Here is a 19,714-nt window from a genome sequence, read left to right as displayed (position 1 = left end):
GTGCGCAGACCTACGGTGCGTATAACACTCATCACTGCTTCCGAAAGACTCCAAGCAAACCCAACAAATGTGCGTCCCACACTTGCACTCAACGTGATTGCAACCATCGATCTTCTCAACCGTGTGACGGCACGCCGGCATTCCTTTATGTCCTCCCTCCCCCTGACCCGCTCCACTAATGTGTACTCCTTGTATCTCTCGCAAGATATGAGAGGACTCTTCCATCTTGTCAGTCGACAGGAGAGACCTCAGGTCCGCGAGCAGGATGAGCTTCTTGCACCCTGGCCTCCTTGGTGCAGCAGAGAGGGAAGCCATCTCTGGACCTGATGGTGGACTCGCATTGATCAACCAAGCATCTCCGACAGAAATCATGCCCGCAGGCTTCGAGCCTGTAAGGCTCCTGCAGCTCGCACAGGCAAATTGGGCATGAGGTTTCTGACGGCGGCTCGGCCATCCCTGATAGTGCCACCTCAGATATCACCTCTTCCATCTTTTGCTTCGGCTCCTTGTTTCCTCGAACATTGATGATATGGCATCGGGTGTCGAGAGTCAGCTTTACCCCAGGCACCATTTCCTTCAGCCCCTGAAGATCTGTTCCAAATCTCTGAACCACTTCTTTCATCAAGCCCGGTGGGAGGTTGCGACCCCGGAGATGGATCTCAAGTTTCTTGTCCTCATGGGGAGATAGCAGTGATTGCACCAAATTCTCCTCAGCTGCAGCAACCTCCTTCGGGGGTCCAAACACTTTGACATTTAGATTCTGCCTGTCATACAGAATGCAGGTTCCAGACTTCTGCTCCATAGCTTTCAAGAGTTTCCCGCAATCCCGGGACAGGAGTAGCTGAAGCACTGCTGGAGTGAGGCTTGGATGGCTTACGGTCTTGCCTTTCATCAACTGCTCCACAGCCCTCCGCAAGTCTGCAACAGTTCTTGTGGCTTTGGCAGATATCTTCGCTCGATAAGAACCATTATTGTTCTTTTCCAGACTATAAAATACGCCTGCACGGTATGATACCACATGAGAATTAGGCCTCCTTGGCGGAGTAGATCTTTTTGAAGTAGAGTTTTTATAAAAAAGCTATTAATTATTTATTAACTATATTTCTAAAGTGCTATGAAATTTTAATATGTATTTAGTAAACGAATTCGGAAAGTATTTTTGGTATGACAAAATAATCATAAAGAATATTGCATAGTATTATACAATAGAGCATAATAAAATATAATATATATTAATACATAAATATATAATATAGTATAATATTACAGTAATGTAATATACTATTATTATAATATAGTAATATAATATTGTATATTATAGCATAATAATATAACATAATTTGATATTATATAATATAATATATTAATGTATGATGATATAATAATATAATATTATATTTATAGTATAATACAATAATAAAAGTATAAAATATTATAATTATTATCATTATATATTAATATTATTATTTTATGTAAGTATTATATTTTATCATGGGTATTTTGGTCCAAAAAAAATTATAACTCAAAACAACTTCCTGACGGAGCCTAAAAGTGCTTTTCTGGAGAAGCTTCATCCCAAAAAGCTATTTTAGCTTTCTGGTAAAGCTAAAACTACATCTTAATTTTTTTATCAAACACTTCTATTCCATTTAAAAGTGTTTTTAGAGCTTTCTGACCCTCCAAAAGCTCTACCAAATGGAGCCTTAGTCATGTTCTACACCTAGAGAACTTAAAAGATATCAAATATAATGCAATTTCTTAACGATATTGTCTATGATGAATTAAAAGGTCTGCAGTCCTACCACATGGTACCACATAAGAAAGTAACTACAACAAGAGTATAAAACTAAACGACTTACGATTCCCCAGTTGAAAGATAAAATTTCTCACAAAATTTCTCCCTTTCCTATGGAGAAGATTTACTTGCATTGGAAATGACATATACAGAATTTAACCACTGAAGTCGCATGATTGCCTCATCAGTTTGCTTGCCTCCCTTTTTAAACTCCTTTTTTTTCTCTCAGAATATATGCAATTCAAGTTCCCTGCAAAGAGTTGAAGCAATTTTTTTTCTCCTTGATGTGTCTTTCGACTTACATATTCCACCATCAAATTTCTCCTTGAAATTTCACATCTAGCCGCTTAATTGATGCATTTTGCCATCTGCGCCATCATCATCTTGGATGTTGCTTGCAATTTCAATACTAATCTATTGAAAATTCAAATTTAATCTGTTAACTAAGGCATGTAACTACAAATTTTTTTCATAGATTAGCACCTGCACATCCCATGAAAATAAGGAAAACAATTATTTCGGGTACTAAAAACAAAACAAAGTCGTCTTTTAGGTTAACTAAATTTTAGTAGTTTCTGTACCAAAAAGAAAGCCTATTCAGCAATTTATGTACATTTCCGCATGATTCTTGAGTACCAGCAAACAATTGTGTAAACCTTTCCAAACTTTGCTCTCTTCATTTTCCACACACCTTCTATGAGTCCCTTCTTTTCCAAAGTTTCTCACTTGCATACTAAGAATTCTGATTTTGTTCAACATTCTAGCAGTCAACTTTGTTTTCAAACTCGGACCTTGCTGGACTAAATCATATCTTAAAGAAAATAGTCCCTATCATTGATGTTAAATAAACAATTAGTATCTGTTATTCCAAAGAGATGTAATGTGACATATTGATACCAAGATATTACCCTTTAAAGTTTTTCAAAGACTAGGCTCTTTGACTTCAATATTTAAATTAATATGGCTATCAGAAATAATAATTAACTTAGCAGGAACAAATTCAGACACTCTGAGTGAGAAATGAATCATACGCAGTACTCATCATTCAGCACCATAGAGTACTAAGCATGGTTAGAGCAGTAGAAAGCAAAAATGGAAAATATTGCCATTATTTTCACAATAGGAACAGGAACAAGATATGCAGAAGGAAACAGATATTTGAAAATAAAAGGACAATGAGTCAAATTATTTAGTTAAAAGGAAATGCACACATGCCCTTCTTTCACTGGAAGCTTTCAAGTATTCAGTTGTTTCCTAATAACAAAGTAGACACAAGCAGGACAAGATAATTAATGACTGCGAAACACATGTTCACACTGTATCTTCTGCCATGAGAGACAACCTGAATGCCCCAGATCAGTTGCAGATACAAACTAAATCAAGCAATACTTTGTCACGAGAACAACATTTTTAGTTACTAAATAGAAAAACTAGGTAGATAGGCATATGATCCGATCAAATCCAATATGAAAATCAAATGCCATATAACTTCAAGCTTAAATATGATATCAAATTTGTCTTCCATGATGAGGTTGAAATTCATACAGGGTGTCTGGCACGGTTCTCTAATCTAGATGCTACAAGAATTATTTTGCAGCCAATTTATCTATTAACACCTACATGCATGTATTTTGTTCAGTATGTAATCAAAATGATTTGTTTGAGTACAAAAAATACATCCATATCAGTTAAGAGAAAAGAAGCTAAACAAATATTATTACTAACCATATAATAAAGTTACTAAGCATATCAAAATATCTCTTAGAAAGAATCTTAGTTCTTGAGAACTCCTCAAATTTGGGAGTTCATATGTCTGCTTAGGAAACCCTTTTTGATCAGAAAATCAGCATCTTGGTTCATTTGGAGTCCTATGTTAATTATTGTCACAATTTCTGATTTAATAGGTTGGATTAGAAAGGTTTTGCATATATTAGGATTGTATTTTGGTCATTTATTTATCCTTCTCTGAGAAGCGAGAGGGAAATTCAAACTTGTAATATGATAATTGATTTTTGAAGAAAAAAAGAATTGATAGTGGTTTCACCTCCCAATCATCCGTCTCTTTCCTTTGATCTGTGTTTATGTCTCCTAATTTTTTTCTTCTTTCTCTCTCCTCATACCAAAGTATGACCCTTTCTCCAAGGCTACATCACAAACCATGCATGCACAAGTGTTGCAAAATGCAACCTAAAGTTTGTGTAAACATGTTTATTTAATACTTGACATTAGGTTTTCATCATAAGCCTTGGAACTGATTATCGCTAAAGAACAATAAATTTCATTTAGAATGTGTTTTCGACATAAGACATGTGCCCTGGGACATACCAAGCACCAACACTGCATCCCATATTAAATTCAGATAAAAACAATATCATTAATACACATATCAGAATCTTTGCAACATTCTGAAGACACATATCAGGATCTCTGTCTTACCAAGTCCCACGAAACTGACCATTCAAAATGATGATTTTCAAATAATCATGTGAGCTTAATAAAATGAGCATGCTTAGCAAACAAAAATATTTTCTCAATGCTTAGCTAATTAATTCAACAGAATCCACTGAAAATAGCATACTACATAGATATAAAGCATATGCAAAGATAATCAAAAAACAACCCAAATTACCTCCTATTTTAGGATCTTGTTTATACACCTTAACCAACAGGCCTTATCCATTCTATATGGGACTGCTACATGGATCAAAAGAAACCCACTTAAATTGACAATGTTTTATACCAGGACTCTCAACCTAATGTCAACATTCTATCAAGATCACCATAGCTACCATAACTTGCATAGGTAGTTCCTTACAAATTTCACTCTGATACAACCATCAAGTGGTGGGAAGAGAAACAGTACAATATTGCAAAGAACCATCAGAGATCACCCTTCCATGCACAGAACGAGTGGGAGAGAGCAATTTATTAAGTGAAACAAACAAGCATAACGAAGATATATATCTCCACTTACTCTATTGACAAAAGCTAATACCTGATTGGAAAATATGTGACTAAGAATTTTCCTTCTGCAACCATAGATGGGCAACCCGTCCTTAAGTCGCCGGCATTCCCTTTTCATCACATTGTGGATCGTGCTCCAATCCAACTCGCCCAGAAGATTAAAAATCTTAACTTCCCCCTCCTCGTCCTCCTCCTCACAGACCTCCTGCTGCTGCTGCTTGCGGAGGCAATTGAGAAGATCCTCCATCGCATCCCTGAACGCCTTCAACCTGCTCTCCAACTGTTCTTTATCCACCTCCAGACTCCTCCTCCTGTCCTGCAGCTCCCCATAGGTGGCCAGCCGTTTCGGCTTCATGAGCATCTTCGACACCTTCTTGATCTCATTCTCCAACTGCTCGATCTTCCCCCTCGTACTGCCGCATCGCCTCGCACTCGAGAAGGCCCCTGATGTGGCCGGCGAAGAGGATCCTGAGGCGGCTCTTCTCTTCGGCCCTTTGAGAAAGAAGGAGTCCGGTGGAGGACTCGATGCTGGGGTCAAGAGGTGGGAGCCTTCCAGGCGGCGGCCCCAGAGGTAGACGGTGGCCTCGAGAGCGTCGGCCCAGCACCGCAAGTGGAGCTCTCCGACGCGGGAGCCTTTGGAGTAGACCGAGGACTTCCTCGGCGAGAAAGGACAGGAGACAATGAAGTCGCGGATGTAGGACAAGGAGAGGCCTTTCTCGGTGGGAGGGGAGCGTCGGAGAAGGACGACGAACCCGGGCCGAGGCTCCGGCGGCTCTTGCCAGCGCCTCCAGTGGGGTTGGGGACTGAAGGCCAGCCGTTCTTTCGAAAAAGCGAACTCTCGGCCGGAATGGCGGTCGCCCCGGGCGGTGATCGGGATGGAAGCCCCTCCTCATACGCCGGGCCGGATCGGGCGCAACGAAACCCTAAAAATTCTCTTAGGGATTTCGCGAAGAAAGATGGAAGCCGAGAGAGAGAGAGAGGTCAGGACGAGTGGGACTAAAGAGGGAGAGACGGTGGAAAGAACGGAACACGAGGGCTAGCGTTTTACTTGCCGAAAGCGGGAGGGAAACGGTTGAACAGCAACGGTGGGGAGCGGGGTTGGACGTGGGGTCTATCGAGGTGGAGGTGGGTCCGATGAAAAGATGAGGTAGATGGCGAAGTAAACCAAGGGAAGGAATTGTACATGAAAGGGTGAGAGGAGGAGGAGTGAAGAGAATAAAAAAGGATTAAGTAAATTTTAATAAATATCAAATCTTAAAAAAAATAAAGTGCAAAATTTTAGAGGTTAGCATGATTGATGCATGTTGATTTTTATTTATTAATTAACAAATTATGGTTGATTACGAATCTGCATAGAAAATAAGAAATAAAACTGCTTTTATTGTTCTGAAGTATAATAGATTCAGTAGGATCAATCTCAGTCATTATGCATCTAAAATAAAATGATAATAGATTTAAAACAAATTTCAATTACAACAGAATTGCAAAGTTGAAATGCTAGGCCTTAGTGGTCTGCATATGATATGCACGCCGAATTGTATTCAGCAAGTATTAGCCAACTATTAATTTGTTTTGATGGATATGAAATACCATCACTTTATTATCTTGAAAGATAGCAGATTCAATTAGAAGAAGATGAAGATGGTGACACTCGACAAAAGAGAAAACTAAGATAGGAACCCCAGCAAGAGAGAGAATTAAATATGGAAGGGCGAGAGGATGAGGAGTAAAGATAATGAAAACAAATTAAGTCAATTTTAATACATGCAAATCTTACAAAGTGAAGCACAGAGGTCTACATGAAATGATGTGTGTTGCTTTTCATTTACTGGTGAATAAATTTTAGCCGATTACAAATCCGCATAAAAAAGAAGAAATACGTTACAAATCCATATAAAATAAAAGAAATAGGCCTGCTTTTATTGTTTCAAAGTATAATGGATTCGATTAGGGTCAACGTCATTCAAAATACATGATTTGTTCGATAATAATTTAGTCTAAAATAAAATGGTAATAAATTTGAATAAATTCTAATAAAAGATGATTTGTGGAATTGAAATCCCAGATTTTAGTAGTCTAGATGCACAATGCATGCCTATTTTCATTTAGCAAGAATCAACCTACTATTAGTTTGTTTCAATGAATGTGAAATGCCACAACCTTATCATCTTGAAAGGTAACATTCAATTAAAAGACAATCTTAGTTATCTCTCAACAAAAACCGGAAACTAAGTTGGGAACCCTAGCAACTGAGGGAGTTGAATATAGAAGGATGAAAGGATGAGGAATGAAGATAATGAAAATGAATTAAGTGAATTTTAATAAATATCAAGCCTTAAAAAGTGAAGTGCTAGCTTTCAAAGGTCTGCATGAGTGACAAGAGTTGATTTTTATTTACTAATTAACAAATTATAGCCGGTTACAAATCTGCATAGACAACAAGAAATAGAAGTGCTTTATTATTTTGAAGTGTAATGGATTTAGATAGGGTCAAGCTCAGTAAATATGCATTCTGGCCCATAATAATAAAGATAAAATGCTAATAAATTTAAACAAATGTTAATTAAAGATGACTTGTAAATTTGAAATATCAGTGGTTCACTATTTATTTTGATTTTTATTTATCAAGCGTTAGCCGGCTATTAATTTGTATTTATGAATGTAAAATATAATAACTTCATCATCTTGATGGGTAACATATTCAATTAAGGTTAGTGTTCTCATCGCTAAAATTAGACGCTCCATAATAATTTAACAGATTCAATTTTTCTAATCATGTAATCTTAATATAGTGAATTTACTTAGTCAATAGGTACATTTATATAAACTTCAATGGGCCAACGATATGAGATTGATGGTAACTCTAACAAAAGGCAACAGTTGGAAACGCTAGCAAAAAGAGGAAGAGAAACGGAATTAAGCATGAAGGATGGAGAATGGAGATGATGAAAATGATTTAAGTGAATTTTAATTTGTGATGAACCACAAAAAATGAAGCTCCAGAATTCAATAATTCGCATGCACAGTATATATAGATTTTTATTTTTCTGATTAACAAGTGGTATTTTATCTACCAATTCGCATTGAATAGTAAGAAATAGAATCACTTTTATTGTCTCGAAATGTAACGAATTCAAATAGGATCAATGACCAGGTCAGCAGGCATAATCCACTCTATCATAATTTAATATTTAATAAAATGATAAAATTGCAATAAATAACTAAGGAAGAAACATAAAATTGAAAAGCCATCTTTCAATAGTTTACATGCACTATACTTGTGAATTTTCATCTTGAAGTGCAACAAATTCAATTAGGGTCAGCTATCTTGGTCAATAACACAATCCCCTCCCTGGCTCAATTCTCTTACCTAGCCTAATTACAACCCTCTGGATTGATCCCCCCCCCCCCCCCCCAGTCTGCAATTTTGGGAGACCTCCCACCCTGCTGCTCATGAGCACCCTCTCTTCTCTGAATAGAGCTTAATTGAGCATCAAGAACACACTGTTCATAAATAGCTCCCTTGTTGGGCACTTGATTGCAACTATATGATCTTTTGTCTGACCATTTCCCTTACATAGTTATCATTGTCCATTTAATCTCATGGATACGATTAGACTTGTTTTTACACATAGATGCACCTACTTCTACTCACAATAATATATTTTACACACAGATACGAATAGAAAAAGTCCATTGAATCCAAGGCCAAGAACAAAATGGCCAATCTATATGGCCGATCGAAATGTCTCAATCAAAAAAAAATTGGCGGAGATGTTAAGCGGCAGTCTAAGCAAGAGCTAAATATCAAAATCTTCTACATCTAGAGATTTTTGAGAGAGAATTTCTGTGTTATGGACCTTCACAGTTCTCTGCTCTCAAATTTTGACTCACTTAACCTAATATTGTTTGCAGGTCATTATCTTATCGATTTGACATGACTATAGAAAATACGTCCATCTGTTTTTTTTTTGTACACAATACGTCTATCTGTTTGAGAACGATAATAAGGTTCGGCTATTGAACCCACAAAAGTAAAGAATTTTTTTTGAAGAAGCTAAAGTAAAGAACTAGCACACTCGTTTGATCATTTTCACGCTGGTAAATTGGCATGGAAAGGATTATATTGGAATTCCTGCTACATATCACAAGGGCACATGGTGTTAATGGATTTCCGGCATCGACTTCCACAAAGGACCGGTGAACTGGGTGGTGACATAGTACGTGAGTACTGGCATTTTTTTAATATTAGAAACAGTGAAAATTTGTAAATGCTCATCATGAAAAAATTATCAAGTCCATGATGTTCCCAAAAGGAAGAGAAGGGTCAAATTACCGAGAAGAGAAGTAATTAGTGAACTCTGGGGAAACTCCTAACGGCTACTTTCCTGCTGGAGAACTGATCGGCGGTGTCAACACTGATCTAGTCGAAGTGGTATTCCGACGTCGTGGGAGGCCGACCGTCCATCCGGATGGCGGGATGAGCGACGGGATCCAAGCAAACAGCTCGGCGTCCTCCAGGGCCACCCCCCTATTCACTGTCTTCTACCTTGCAGGGCGCCCGATGGACTGGAAGGGGAAGCAACCGGCAGGGACGGCAACAGAGGGAGCGGCGAGAGGCAATGGTAAGGGTTCTGGCGCCTGGACGAGGCCGGGGCCATGGGTGACTCAATGGCCCACGGCCGCGGAGGTGGAGCGGCTGAGCCGCTGCTTCCCAGAGGTGTTGGTTCTTCCGGAGGAGCCGATTGAGGCGGCTCGGCTCGAGTGGGAAGGGCAGGCGGCGGTGGTCCGTAGCTTCAGCCACCGTGTCCCAGCCGAGTGGGTGGCGAAAGATGTCGCCGCTCAGTCTAAGATGAAGGAGGTGGTGGCCGTCCCGCTCGCGGGCGGCTACCTTGCCCTGAGGTTCCGGTCGACGGAGGACCAGGACCGGGCACTAAGTGAGGGCCCGTGGGTGGTGGCCGGGCAACTCCTAGCCATGACCCCATGGGTTCCCGATTTCGAACCCGGGGAGGAGGCCGTGCAGACGGCAATGGTGTGGCTCCGCCTGCCTCGTCTGCCGCCGGAATATTGGTCGACGTCGACCACCCTCCACATCGCCGCTCGGGCGGGCCAGCCGGTCACTGTGGACGGCGTCACAAAGCAGCGGCAGGCGATGGGGTTCGCCCGGGTGAAGGTGGCGGTCGACACCACCAAGCCCTTGTTACCGGGCGTGTTGATCCAGGGGAAGACGAAGGTGAGATGGCAGCCCTTCGTCTTCGAAAATGCCCCGGCTTTGTGCTCCCGGTGTGGGCAGATGGGTCACCAGGCAGCGGCTTGCCGCTTTCCGGCAACCACTAGCGCCGAGGGGGGTTCGGCTTCGGCTTCGGCTTCAGTTGAGGTGAACCCGGGGGGCGGGCCGGCTTAACCGTCTCCAGGCGTCGGGGACGACGTACAGGGACCGATCTACGGTCACTGGATGGTGGCGACATGGCGGCGACTCCCACGGGAGAATCGGCCACCGCGGCCGGGGGAGATGACCTAGCTGCACTCGAGGCCCGGGTCGTCTTCGACTCGGCCGCCGTCTCCGGCGCCTCGCCCAACTACGCCGGTGTCCCCGGCGGACACCGACGGCTGGCAGAAGCCAACGAAGGTGGCACGCCGCCGGTCACCGCTGGCCATTGAGGGGGACGGGCACCCGGAGCCTCCCTTCGGCCCCCTCCAGGTGGACTCGGCCGATGACCTCCTGGCCAAGTTAGGGGACCCGGGGCCGAGTCGGCGACTCAGCAAGGCCCCGGTGCGGGCTGATCCTGAGCCCAAAAAAAGGCCGCGGCCCGAGCCCAAACCCAGAAGCGGCCCAGGCCGCCGGCGGGCCTTGGCCCACTTGGGGATCCCGGGCAGGGGGCCCAGCTGGCCCTCGCGCCTGTGGGCCGAGGGATCTTGACTGGGTCGGCCCAGCGCAACCGGGCCCACAAGGCCGGGCGCCGGGGTCGCGGGCCGGTGGGGGCGGCCCGGGGTGCGGCTCAAGCCGTCGGCGCCCCCCGCGCCATTGTCGTGCCACGCGCCATCGGTGCGTCGAGACCTGCGGACGCGCCCGGCGCTGGGGTCACGCGAGCCCAGGCTTCGCTGGGCCCATGCGAGGATGCGCGCGACCGACGGGCCGCGTGGATAGATGAGGAAATGCAGGCTATGGGCCTTCAGGCCCAGCCTGCGGTTGTCTTCTTGGGCCAAGTTTCAGCAGGCCCACAGGCCTAGTCTGATTTGGGCCTGGGGAGTTTTGCTGTACTGGCGTTGCAGGGCCGAGCGAAGAACCAGCTGGGCCATTTCGGTTCAGCCCTCCTCATCGAGGAGCTGATTTGGAGCTAGTACCCTGCGTACACGATGATCATGCCCGTCTCACTTTGGGCGTGACGAGTGAGGTGCAGCCATGGGACGTGCGGGTGGGCACTGAGCCTGATGGAGTTTTCCGGTTTGGCTCTCTGCCTCCGACCGCTGGTGAGCAGGGGGAGGCTGCCTCCAGTGGGAGTGGGGCCAGGGACCACCTCGTGCCGCTTCCGGCAGGGAGTCAGGCCGCGCCGCTGATTCCAGGAGGGGGCACGGACCACACGTCTGCTGTGCAGCGTATCAGGGCGGCAGTCATGCAGGTCGTATCTGATGAGCTGCGGGAGGGCCCAGGTAGCGCGCTTGAGGCGGGCCCCACGTCCTAGGGGGAGGATGGGTCAGAGGCCGACTACGTGGACTGTGATCCATGAGGTTCCTAGCCTGAAATTGTAGGGGGGCGGCCAAGCCGTCCTTCATGTCTTCTTTCAAACGGTTAGTGCAAGTTCACTGTCCGGAGATCTGCTTCCTTAGTGAGACCCGACTATCTGGTGAGGGGCTTGTACGTTTGAGACGGCGCCTGGGGAGGGACTGGGAGACATACGCAGTCGACTCCCGGGGGCTATAAGGAGGTATCCTGCTCCTGTGGAGGCGAGGGGTGGCGACCTTTGATGTCTTCCATAACTGCCCCCAACAGGTAGTTATGGTTGTATCGGCACCTAATGCTGCTCCGTGGGTTTTGTGTGGGGTGTATGCGAGCATGAGAGTCCTTTGGCAAGAGATCACCAGTCTCACCACCCAGGGTGTCCCGACAGTTGTATTTGGTGACTTCAATTGCGTCTTGAGTTTGGGTGACAAGAGAGGAGGGGCAGCCTTCATGGATAGAGTGGACAGGAGAGAGTTTCGCGATTTTGTGTCGCGTACTGGCCTGGTGAACTTAGGGTTCTCTAGACCTCAGTTTATTTGGTGCAATAATCAGCTCGGCAGTGCTAGGGTTTGGGAGTATCTAGATAAGGCCTTTGCATCCCCGGACTGGATCCTCCGTTTTCCTACCTGCAGGGTTAGTCACTTACCTCGGATCGCCTCGGACCACTGCCTCCTGCTGATTTCCACATCATTGGGACCTAGTCATTACAGCCCCTTCCGCTTTGAGAAGGTTTGGCTATCGTACCCCCAGTCCTGGGACATTGTCCGTGAGGCATGGCATATCCCGGTGCGTGGAGATGCTATGCACCGGGTGTCGCGCAAACTAGAGTTGGCCAAGAGGCGTCTCCGGCGATGGAACCGTGAGGTTGTGGGCGATATCTTTCGGAGAGTCGAGGGGGTAGAGACTGCGATCACTGAGTTGCAGAGGAAAGAAGATCTAGAAGGTGTGCTCTCGGTGGATGACATGGATGACCTTCGGGGGCTTCTAGAGACTCACCACTCACTACTGCGGCAGCACGAGATCTTCTGGCGACAGAAATCTTGAGTTCAGTGGGTACGTGAGGGTGACCGCAATACTAGTTTCTTCTACCGGACTACGATTATCCGAAGGCAGCGGAGCACGATCCACTCGCTGCGAGACAGGTCTGGACATCGGGTGGAAGGTGAGCCTGCTATTCGTCAGATCCTGCTGAATTTCTTCCACGTCAGATGGACGAAGGATGAGGATTCCGGCGACAGAGACCAACCCCCGAGCGTGGATGCAAGAATCAAGGATGATGAGAACACAGCCCTAATCCGACCGGTGTCGGCTCAGAAGGTACAGGAGGCAGTCTGGGCCTTGGCTCCAGACAAGGCCTCGGGACCGGACGGGTTCCCCTCGTTCTTTTTTCGACAGTACTAGGGTATCATTCGGATAGTGGTGGTAGAGGCTACTCAGTGTTTCTTCTCTCAGGCGGTGATGCCGGAAGATTGGAAGGCTACCTTTATCACGCTCATTCCGAAGCGTCAGGAGGCGGCGGAGCCCTGTCACTTCAGACCCATTAGTTTGTGCACAACCTTGTATAAGGTTGTGGCCAGAATAATGGTCAGAAGGATGAAGCCTCTCCTGGCTGGCATCATCAGTCAGGAGCAGGGGGCGTTTATAGCTGGCAGAAATATTTTTCATAATGTTCTGCTGGCCTAGGAGATGATGTGGGATCTGCAGCGAGCATCGAAGCGACGTAGCTTGATGGCTATTAAGCTGGATATGGAGAGAGCTTACAACAGGATCAGATGAAGATTTCTTCAGCAGGCACTCGAGACGTACGGGTTCTACAGACGGTGGATCGGTTGGGTCCTGGGGTGTGTCAGGGGGCCAAAGTTTTCTATCTTGGTCAACGGCACACCTTCACCTTTCTTCGAGGCCACCATAGGGCTGCGTCAGGGATGTCCTCTATCACCTTATTTGTTTATTCTTTGTGCTGACATTTTGTCTCGTGATTTGCAGAGAGTGTGTGCCCGAGGGAGCTGGAGGCCTATGTCCCCGCCCCAGGGGCTAGTCCTCTTTCCCATTAGCTTTTCGCTGACGATTGTCTTCTTTTGGCCAGGGCGCGGGCTTCTGATGCACGGGTCCTTCACAGGGTGGTAACGGATTACTGCGTGGCGTCAGGTCAGAGAGTTAACTTCCAAAAGTCAGCTGTTCACTTCAGCCCGAGCATGGAGAGCAGGGTCAGATAGGAGATTTGAGGGATTCTGCAGATACCTGAGCAGGAGGGGTCATTGACCTGCCTAGGTGTTTCCATCACTGGCCGCAGACTACGGGTGGCAGAGTGCTCTAGCCTGGTGCAGCAGGTAGAGAGCAGGTTGGAGAGATGGAGAGTGGCTTCCCTGTCTATGATGGGGAGACTGACCTTGATCAGATCGGTGTTGGGGTCCATGCCAGTATACCTCATGGCCAACACCGTGGTTCCGAAGACGACCCTGCTGAGGGTCGAACGACTGCTGCGATGTTTCCTATGGGGGTCACACGGCGGAGGCCGCAGGGTGCATTTGGTGGCCTGGGAGCATGTCTGTCGGCCTACCAATGAGGGCGGTCTCGGGGTGCAGTCCCTACTGGAGCGGCACGAGGTTTTCATTGCTCGGCATGCAGCTCGATTCCTGCTAGAGCCACACGGGCTGTGGAGTTAGGTGATGGCTGCCAGATATGGCCACGAGGGCTCAGAGGTGGCATGGAGTGGGTGGCGAGTCTCTTTCATGTGGCATGATATTGGGAGGTACTTGCCGACGGTGTTGGCAAACACCAGGTGGCTGATTGGCGATGGACGGAGTATTTATGTGACTGCGGACCCATGGGTGGATACCGTCCCATTGAGGTGTTGGCCGACCATGATCGATGTTGAGGCAGTGGAGGGGTTGCGGGTCTTCGATCTTCTTGCCCCGGGAGAGTCAGCATGGGATGACGCTAGGCTACAACAGTTGTTCGGAGGATACCTAGCTGAGAGGATCCGGGCCCTTCCGGTGCCAGGTTGTGGAGGGCCTGATATCAGGGTTTGAGGTTCCTCTTACCGGTCCAGTGTCAGACTGGGAGACCTCGCCAGTGTTATCCAGCAGAAGTATAAGCCGAGACAGGACTGCACTTGGATCTGGAGGTCAGGGCTTCACCCGAGGGCGGCACTCTTCCTATAGAAAGTGGCGTGGGACCGCCTTCCGACGAGAGCAGTGCTGAGCAGGCGAGGCTGGGGGATCCCAGCGGAGTGCGGGACATGTAGTGTTGAGAAGTCGGTTGATCACGTGCTCTTCCTGTGTACGTGGGCGAGGTTGGCATGGCTGTGGGCAGGGTTCCCGCAGGGGGTCTGGTGTGGGAGGCTTCAGTTTTTACAGATGATGCAGCAGTGTTGGCCCGCCCTCGAACATGTCAGGAGGCTATTCGAGCGATCTGCACAGCACATCAAATCTGGCTGGCAAGGAACGCCCGCACCCTCGGTGAGCGCAGAGTGTCACCGAGGTTTGTCGCGGAGTTCGCGCGAGTACAGGCATTGGAGATCAGACCTTCTTCAGATGGACCTCTGATAGCTCGGGACACCTGGGGTTCCCTTTCTGCTCCGGCAGCTCCTCAGATGGTGTTCTTCACCTGGGAACCCCTACCCCCGAGTTTCCTCAAGGTCAACTTCGACGGATCAGTTCTGGATGGAGGCGCGCGAGGTGGTGCGGGTTTTGTGATACGGGACCCGCACTCCAGAGTGGTGGCAGCAGGTGGCTGTCAGTTGTTTGGTACGTTGGTTCTCGGGGCAGAGCTACGAGCTGCCTGGGCGGGTCTTCGATATGCGAGGCAGGTATTGCGGGCTGGCTCAATTTTCTTGGAGGGCGACTCGGCCGCAGTTATCAGTTGGATCCAGGAGGGGCTGAGGGGTGAGGGCACAGACCACCCCCTGGTTCGGGATATAGGGATGATGTGTAGGGTTGGGATGGCCATACAGGTCAAACATGTATTCCGAGAAGCTAATGAGGCAGCTGATTGGGTGGCTGCCTTCGCGGCTCATCATTCAGGATATACTTTTTGGGTGGGGGAGGGGGAGCTACCACTGGCTCTCCGTGAGTTAGTGTTTTTTGACTTTATTAGGTGTATTCGTACATGTATTGTATGAAAACCCGTTTTCAGCAACAAAAAAAAAAAAAGAAGAGAAGGGTCAAATTCAACTGGCATTTTTCTGAAGAAAAGTTATATCTGCTCACAGTTTTACTAGCATCTTTGTTTTGTGCTCATGACATAACTTAACAGTGCCACATCTGCAGGTGAACTTTTGCAATTAACTTAGGACTTTACTTGCTGATGTGGCAATAAAATGCAGGATAGGATCAGTTGCCACTAGTATTAACCCCAGTAAATCTATGAACAGACTTATCTTACTTCTTAAAAAGATAGCTCATTGCCCTGATAATTTATAAGGTTGGGGCCAGAAGCTGTCCTGTTTTGAGTTTGAGCCAGTATGGTGCCGCTTTTGGTGTGAACCCACCAAACTACTTGGCTCGATGCATGAAACACTTTGTCTTGAACATTCCTATGGAATATTTTGCAAGTAAGAGGAAACAAATTGTTGTGGATTGTGTTAAGCAGAAGGAAACAACTTAGGTCACTATATATTGCCATAGTAACTAATGATGATAAATGATGAGACGAAGATGTGGATTAAAATTATATGATTCTTTCTAATTATTCCATGTTTGATACCAGTTCTTTCTTAAATTTAGATCTTACTAGAGTTTTACTTATTTATTTTTGGATATATAATTTTCTTATCGTCTATATGTTTGTATCGAGAAAAAGATTGTAGTTATAATACATTGTGATGTTAATCTAGTTCTCAGAGTAGAGTCGAACAAAGAATGCTCGATTTTTCCTTTAGGCAGCGGAGATCTATGTACAACTTCAGTTTTTTTCTATATTAACCCGTAATTAATTATATAATCTATCATATGTGAGTCCTTATGGTCTAATTAATTAATCACAATTGGAAAAAATATTAGTGGTGTATTCTCTTGATAGAGGTTAAATTATCAAGATAACAATTTTATAATTGTCTATTGCATAATAGTCCGATCATTTTTTGTTTGCATATGAATCCCTTGATTCTTTTATCTGCATATTACCATCTGCAAATAGTTAATCATCGCTTGTACATGCCTTGGTTTTAGCCAAGGCTGGCTGGATTAAATATTCATATTATGGTAGATTGTGGAAGTTTGAGTTTTAGATCTCCAATGGCAACATATCATTACATCATTACTTACCATAATGTTTATCAATAATGATTTAAAGAGTGGTTATTGGATCTTTCTAGGAGGATAGATGACAAGAGAAGGAACTAGAGAAGGTAGAAGGAACAATAAGAAGAGAAAAATTTGCAGACTCCACCAAATCTTGAGGCCAATGCAATGACCGAAATTTTATAAATAATTTTTAAAACAAAAAAGTTTGGTGATACGTACTGTTTTGTCTAGTTCATTTTGCAGTTTTTTCTCCCAACAAAAACTTGCACAACGTTCCTTCTTAATTGAAAGGCCCATCTGAAATTAAAAGCTATAGTTGAGAGGAACACACACCATCCCAACTGTATATACTATGCAATACATATGTTTAGATTTTATTTGTGAAGCAAATTTATGGAAAGAGAGAAAAAAGTTAAGCCACAAGACCTTCTTAATCTTGGCTAACTTGTGTGATTTTCTAGAGCGACCATATTAACAATATTTCTCAAAAATTATTGATAGAATTTCAAAATATTCTTATTTTTCGGATTCCTGAAATTACATGGAAAAAATGTTCAAATGAGTCCCAAGATTTTCATTGTTATTCATGCATTATTTATGACATATTCAAAGAAATGATTCATGTATTTCAAATTAATAAAATTATAAGCTTTTTTTTCAATAAAGCGCTGTTCAATTGGGTGATGGAGCACGCAAAGGAAAGACGCGCAATTCCAAACCTGCAACTCACTTCGAACGTGCCGACGAAGCGGCACCGCTCGCACGTTCCCCACTTTCCTGTTTTGAAACACGCCTCCCACTTTCATCGAGTCCAAATTCCCATTTAACTCTTGTCCCACAAGGACAACAGAGGAAAATAATAGATTAAACTGGAGGGTGTAATGGTAAAATAAATAGAAAGAATTACTCATAATAATAATAATAAAAGAAGGTACAACCATCATCACCCTACCCTCAGCTAAACTCAGTCACATGTGTATGCACGAAAAAAAAACAAAAAAAAAAAAGAAATGAATATAATAGCATGATCACATGATCGAGAAACAACGGCCAAGGAAGCGCCAGAGAGATCGCACGGATCTAGAACGCGCAAGCAACGGCGGCCGCAGCGGCGACCGCGATCCAGCTGACGACGGGCGCCGCGGCCGCGCTGTCAGCCCCGGGGGCGGAGGGGGGCTCGGACGACGGGGCGCCGATGGTGGTGGTCGGGGAGCCCGCGGGAGAGCCCGAGGGGGTGTTAGCTGTCGGAGGGGCCGGGGGGGAGGCGACCGGAGCGGTGGAGGGTATCGGGGTGGAGGCCGGGGGAGTGCCGGCGGGGGCTGAGACCGGGGCGGGTGTTGGGGTTCTGGGGCTAACGGGGGCGGCGGTGGGGGGCCTCGTGGGGGCTGCTCCGGGCGCCTGGGCGAAGGAGGCCGCCGCGAGTAATCCGAACGTCAGAGCGAGGACGGAGAAGCGAATGGAGGAGATCGCCATCTTTTCCAAAGAGCGAGAGCAACAGAGGAGGAGATTGAGACCGAGATCGAGAGAGAAAAAAATATGGTTACGGCTGGGGTTTGTGTCGAGTTCTGAATGGGAATACCAGAGGGGTGTTGAGGGTATATATAGAAGTGGAGCATGGGGAATGGCGGTTGAAAGATGAGAAATTTTATTTTTTATTATGAAAAAAAGTAAATGTATATAAAAGCGACAGCTAAGCAACAGGAGACCATCATCTTTTTCTGAGAAGAAACACGAGCCAATCATGGCCGTTATATTTATAGAGCCTTAATTAAAAAATGCTTCATATTTTGATGAGGTGGGTGCTTGGTTGGTGGGTTTGAAATGGAAACGTTCCTGATTGGAGTCGGTTGTTTTTGGATCGTCTGATGGAGTTTGGGCGGTGCCGACTTTCGGTTTGGTGTGTTTTGTAGGTGTCCACGCGTCATTTAGGGCTGGATTTCGTCAAGCTCTGGTTTTCCGCGTTTCTTTTCTGGAGGAATCTTCCGTTTTTGGGGTACCAAAAATCTGGCGACTTTCGGCAGCGAACGGAAAGAAAAGGAACGGTCGGGACTGCCGTAGGTTGGTGATCGAACGGCCATTCTTGTTGCAGATATGAACGTTGTAGGTTTTGGAAAGCCGCGTCAAAGTCCAACTAGCCGTTGGGAAGTTTGAAAAATTTGTCAGAAAGGTGGCAGCGAGCGCGACCGGCGGGACCGGTCGCGTCGCGTGGCGAGAAGGCGGTTATGTTCAGAAAAACTTAGTAAAAAAATAGAATTTATATGACTGATTCTTTTTTGCTTTTAATACAGCAAATTAGAACGTGGGGAGCACATGCGACTTTCCGGAGAACCCACGAAACATAGCTGTGGTGAGCTGGCACTCGTCCATCGAGCATCAAACGGCTAGGATGAGGTGGCGCGGGTTGAATCGGAGGGAGGGGGATGAATAAAGGGAGGAGAATATGACGGGGTGCAGAAGGACGGAGTCCAAGGCTCCGCTGTGAAGCTTCTGGAAGGAGCCAGCCAAGCACGAAATTTCCAAGCAGTGAGAATAATGAATAGCTGTCGAAGTTAATTACAGCGGTACGCAGGCCTGGAAACCTCTATTTTTTTTTATATCTAAAATAAGTTTTATAACGGTTGAGATAAAAATATTAAAATAATCATTATATTATTTTCATTATTTCTTGTTATTGTTTCTAGAGTAAATAATGATCATAATTTCATTTATACTTTTTAAAATAAATAAAAATAAATAAATGGAAACTTTTATCTTCTCAATTCTTACCAAAAATACTTTTATGGTTTGTTATCCATTATTTTCTGTCATAATGCTGTTGTAATGAACATTATAAAAGTCACTGTGGTAGTTATATTGTTCTAAACAAGTGAGTTAAAGAACAAATTTGTGTGAACAAAGATTTGAAGCCGGAGACTCCACTTTCGTCCATGCTAAGTGTAAACCTTAATAGCTTAAGCCCTAAAGAAAAGGTCACCAATTGGATACCGG

General features: G+C 45.3%; 3 protein-coding genes across 3 annotated transcripts; 1 reads left to right on the top strand and 2 right to left on the bottom strand.

Annotated features, from left to right (window-relative positions):
- Positions 1 to 47: 47 nt before the first annotated feature.
- LOC103717971 (ATP-dependent RNA helicase DEAH11, chloroplastic-like) lies at positions 48 to 5,818 on the bottom strand. Its single transcript, XM_039116790.1, has 2 exons — positions 4,791 to 5,818; positions 48 to 999 (listed from the first exon to the last, which is right to left on the bottom strand). Exon 2 carries the CDS (start codon positions 890 to 892, stop codon positions 230 to 232), a length of 663 nt encoding a protein of 220 aa, XP_038972718.1. The 5' UTR covers positions 893 to 999; positions 4,791 to 5,818; the 3' UTR covers positions 48 to 229.
- A 3,505-nt stretch (positions 5,819 to 9,323) lies between these two features.
- Positions 9,324 to 10,163, top strand: LOC120104882. The gene has a single exon (XM_039116776.1). The coding sequence runs from the start codon at positions 9,324 to 9,326 to the stop codon at positions 10,161 to 10,163; it is 840 nt and encodes a 279-aa protein (XP_038972704.1).
- Positions 10,164 to 17,806: 7,643 nt separating this feature from the next.
- Positions 17,807 to 18,199, bottom strand: LOC120104881 (classical arabinogalactan protein 10-like). Its single transcript, XM_039116775.1, has one exon. It carries the CDS (start codon positions 18,197 to 18,199, stop codon positions 17,807 to 17,809), a length of 393 nt encoding a protein of 130 aa, XP_038972703.1.
- Positions 18,200 to 19,714: the final 1,515 nt, after the last annotated feature.

The sequence above is a fragment of the Phoenix dactylifera genome, unplaced genomic scaffold (assembly GCF_009389715.1).
Source record: "Phoenix dactylifera cultivar Barhee BC4 unplaced genomic scaffold, palm_55x_up_171113_PBpolish2nd_filt_p 000139F, whole genome shotgun sequence".
In the NCBI taxonomy this organism is placed as follows: Eukaryota; Viridiplantae; Streptophyta; class Magnoliopsida; order Arecales; family Arecaceae; genus Phoenix; species Phoenix dactylifera.
The sequence above is the reverse complement of the archived record's forward strand: the minus strand, read 5'-3'. Positions and strand labels throughout refer to the sequence as shown.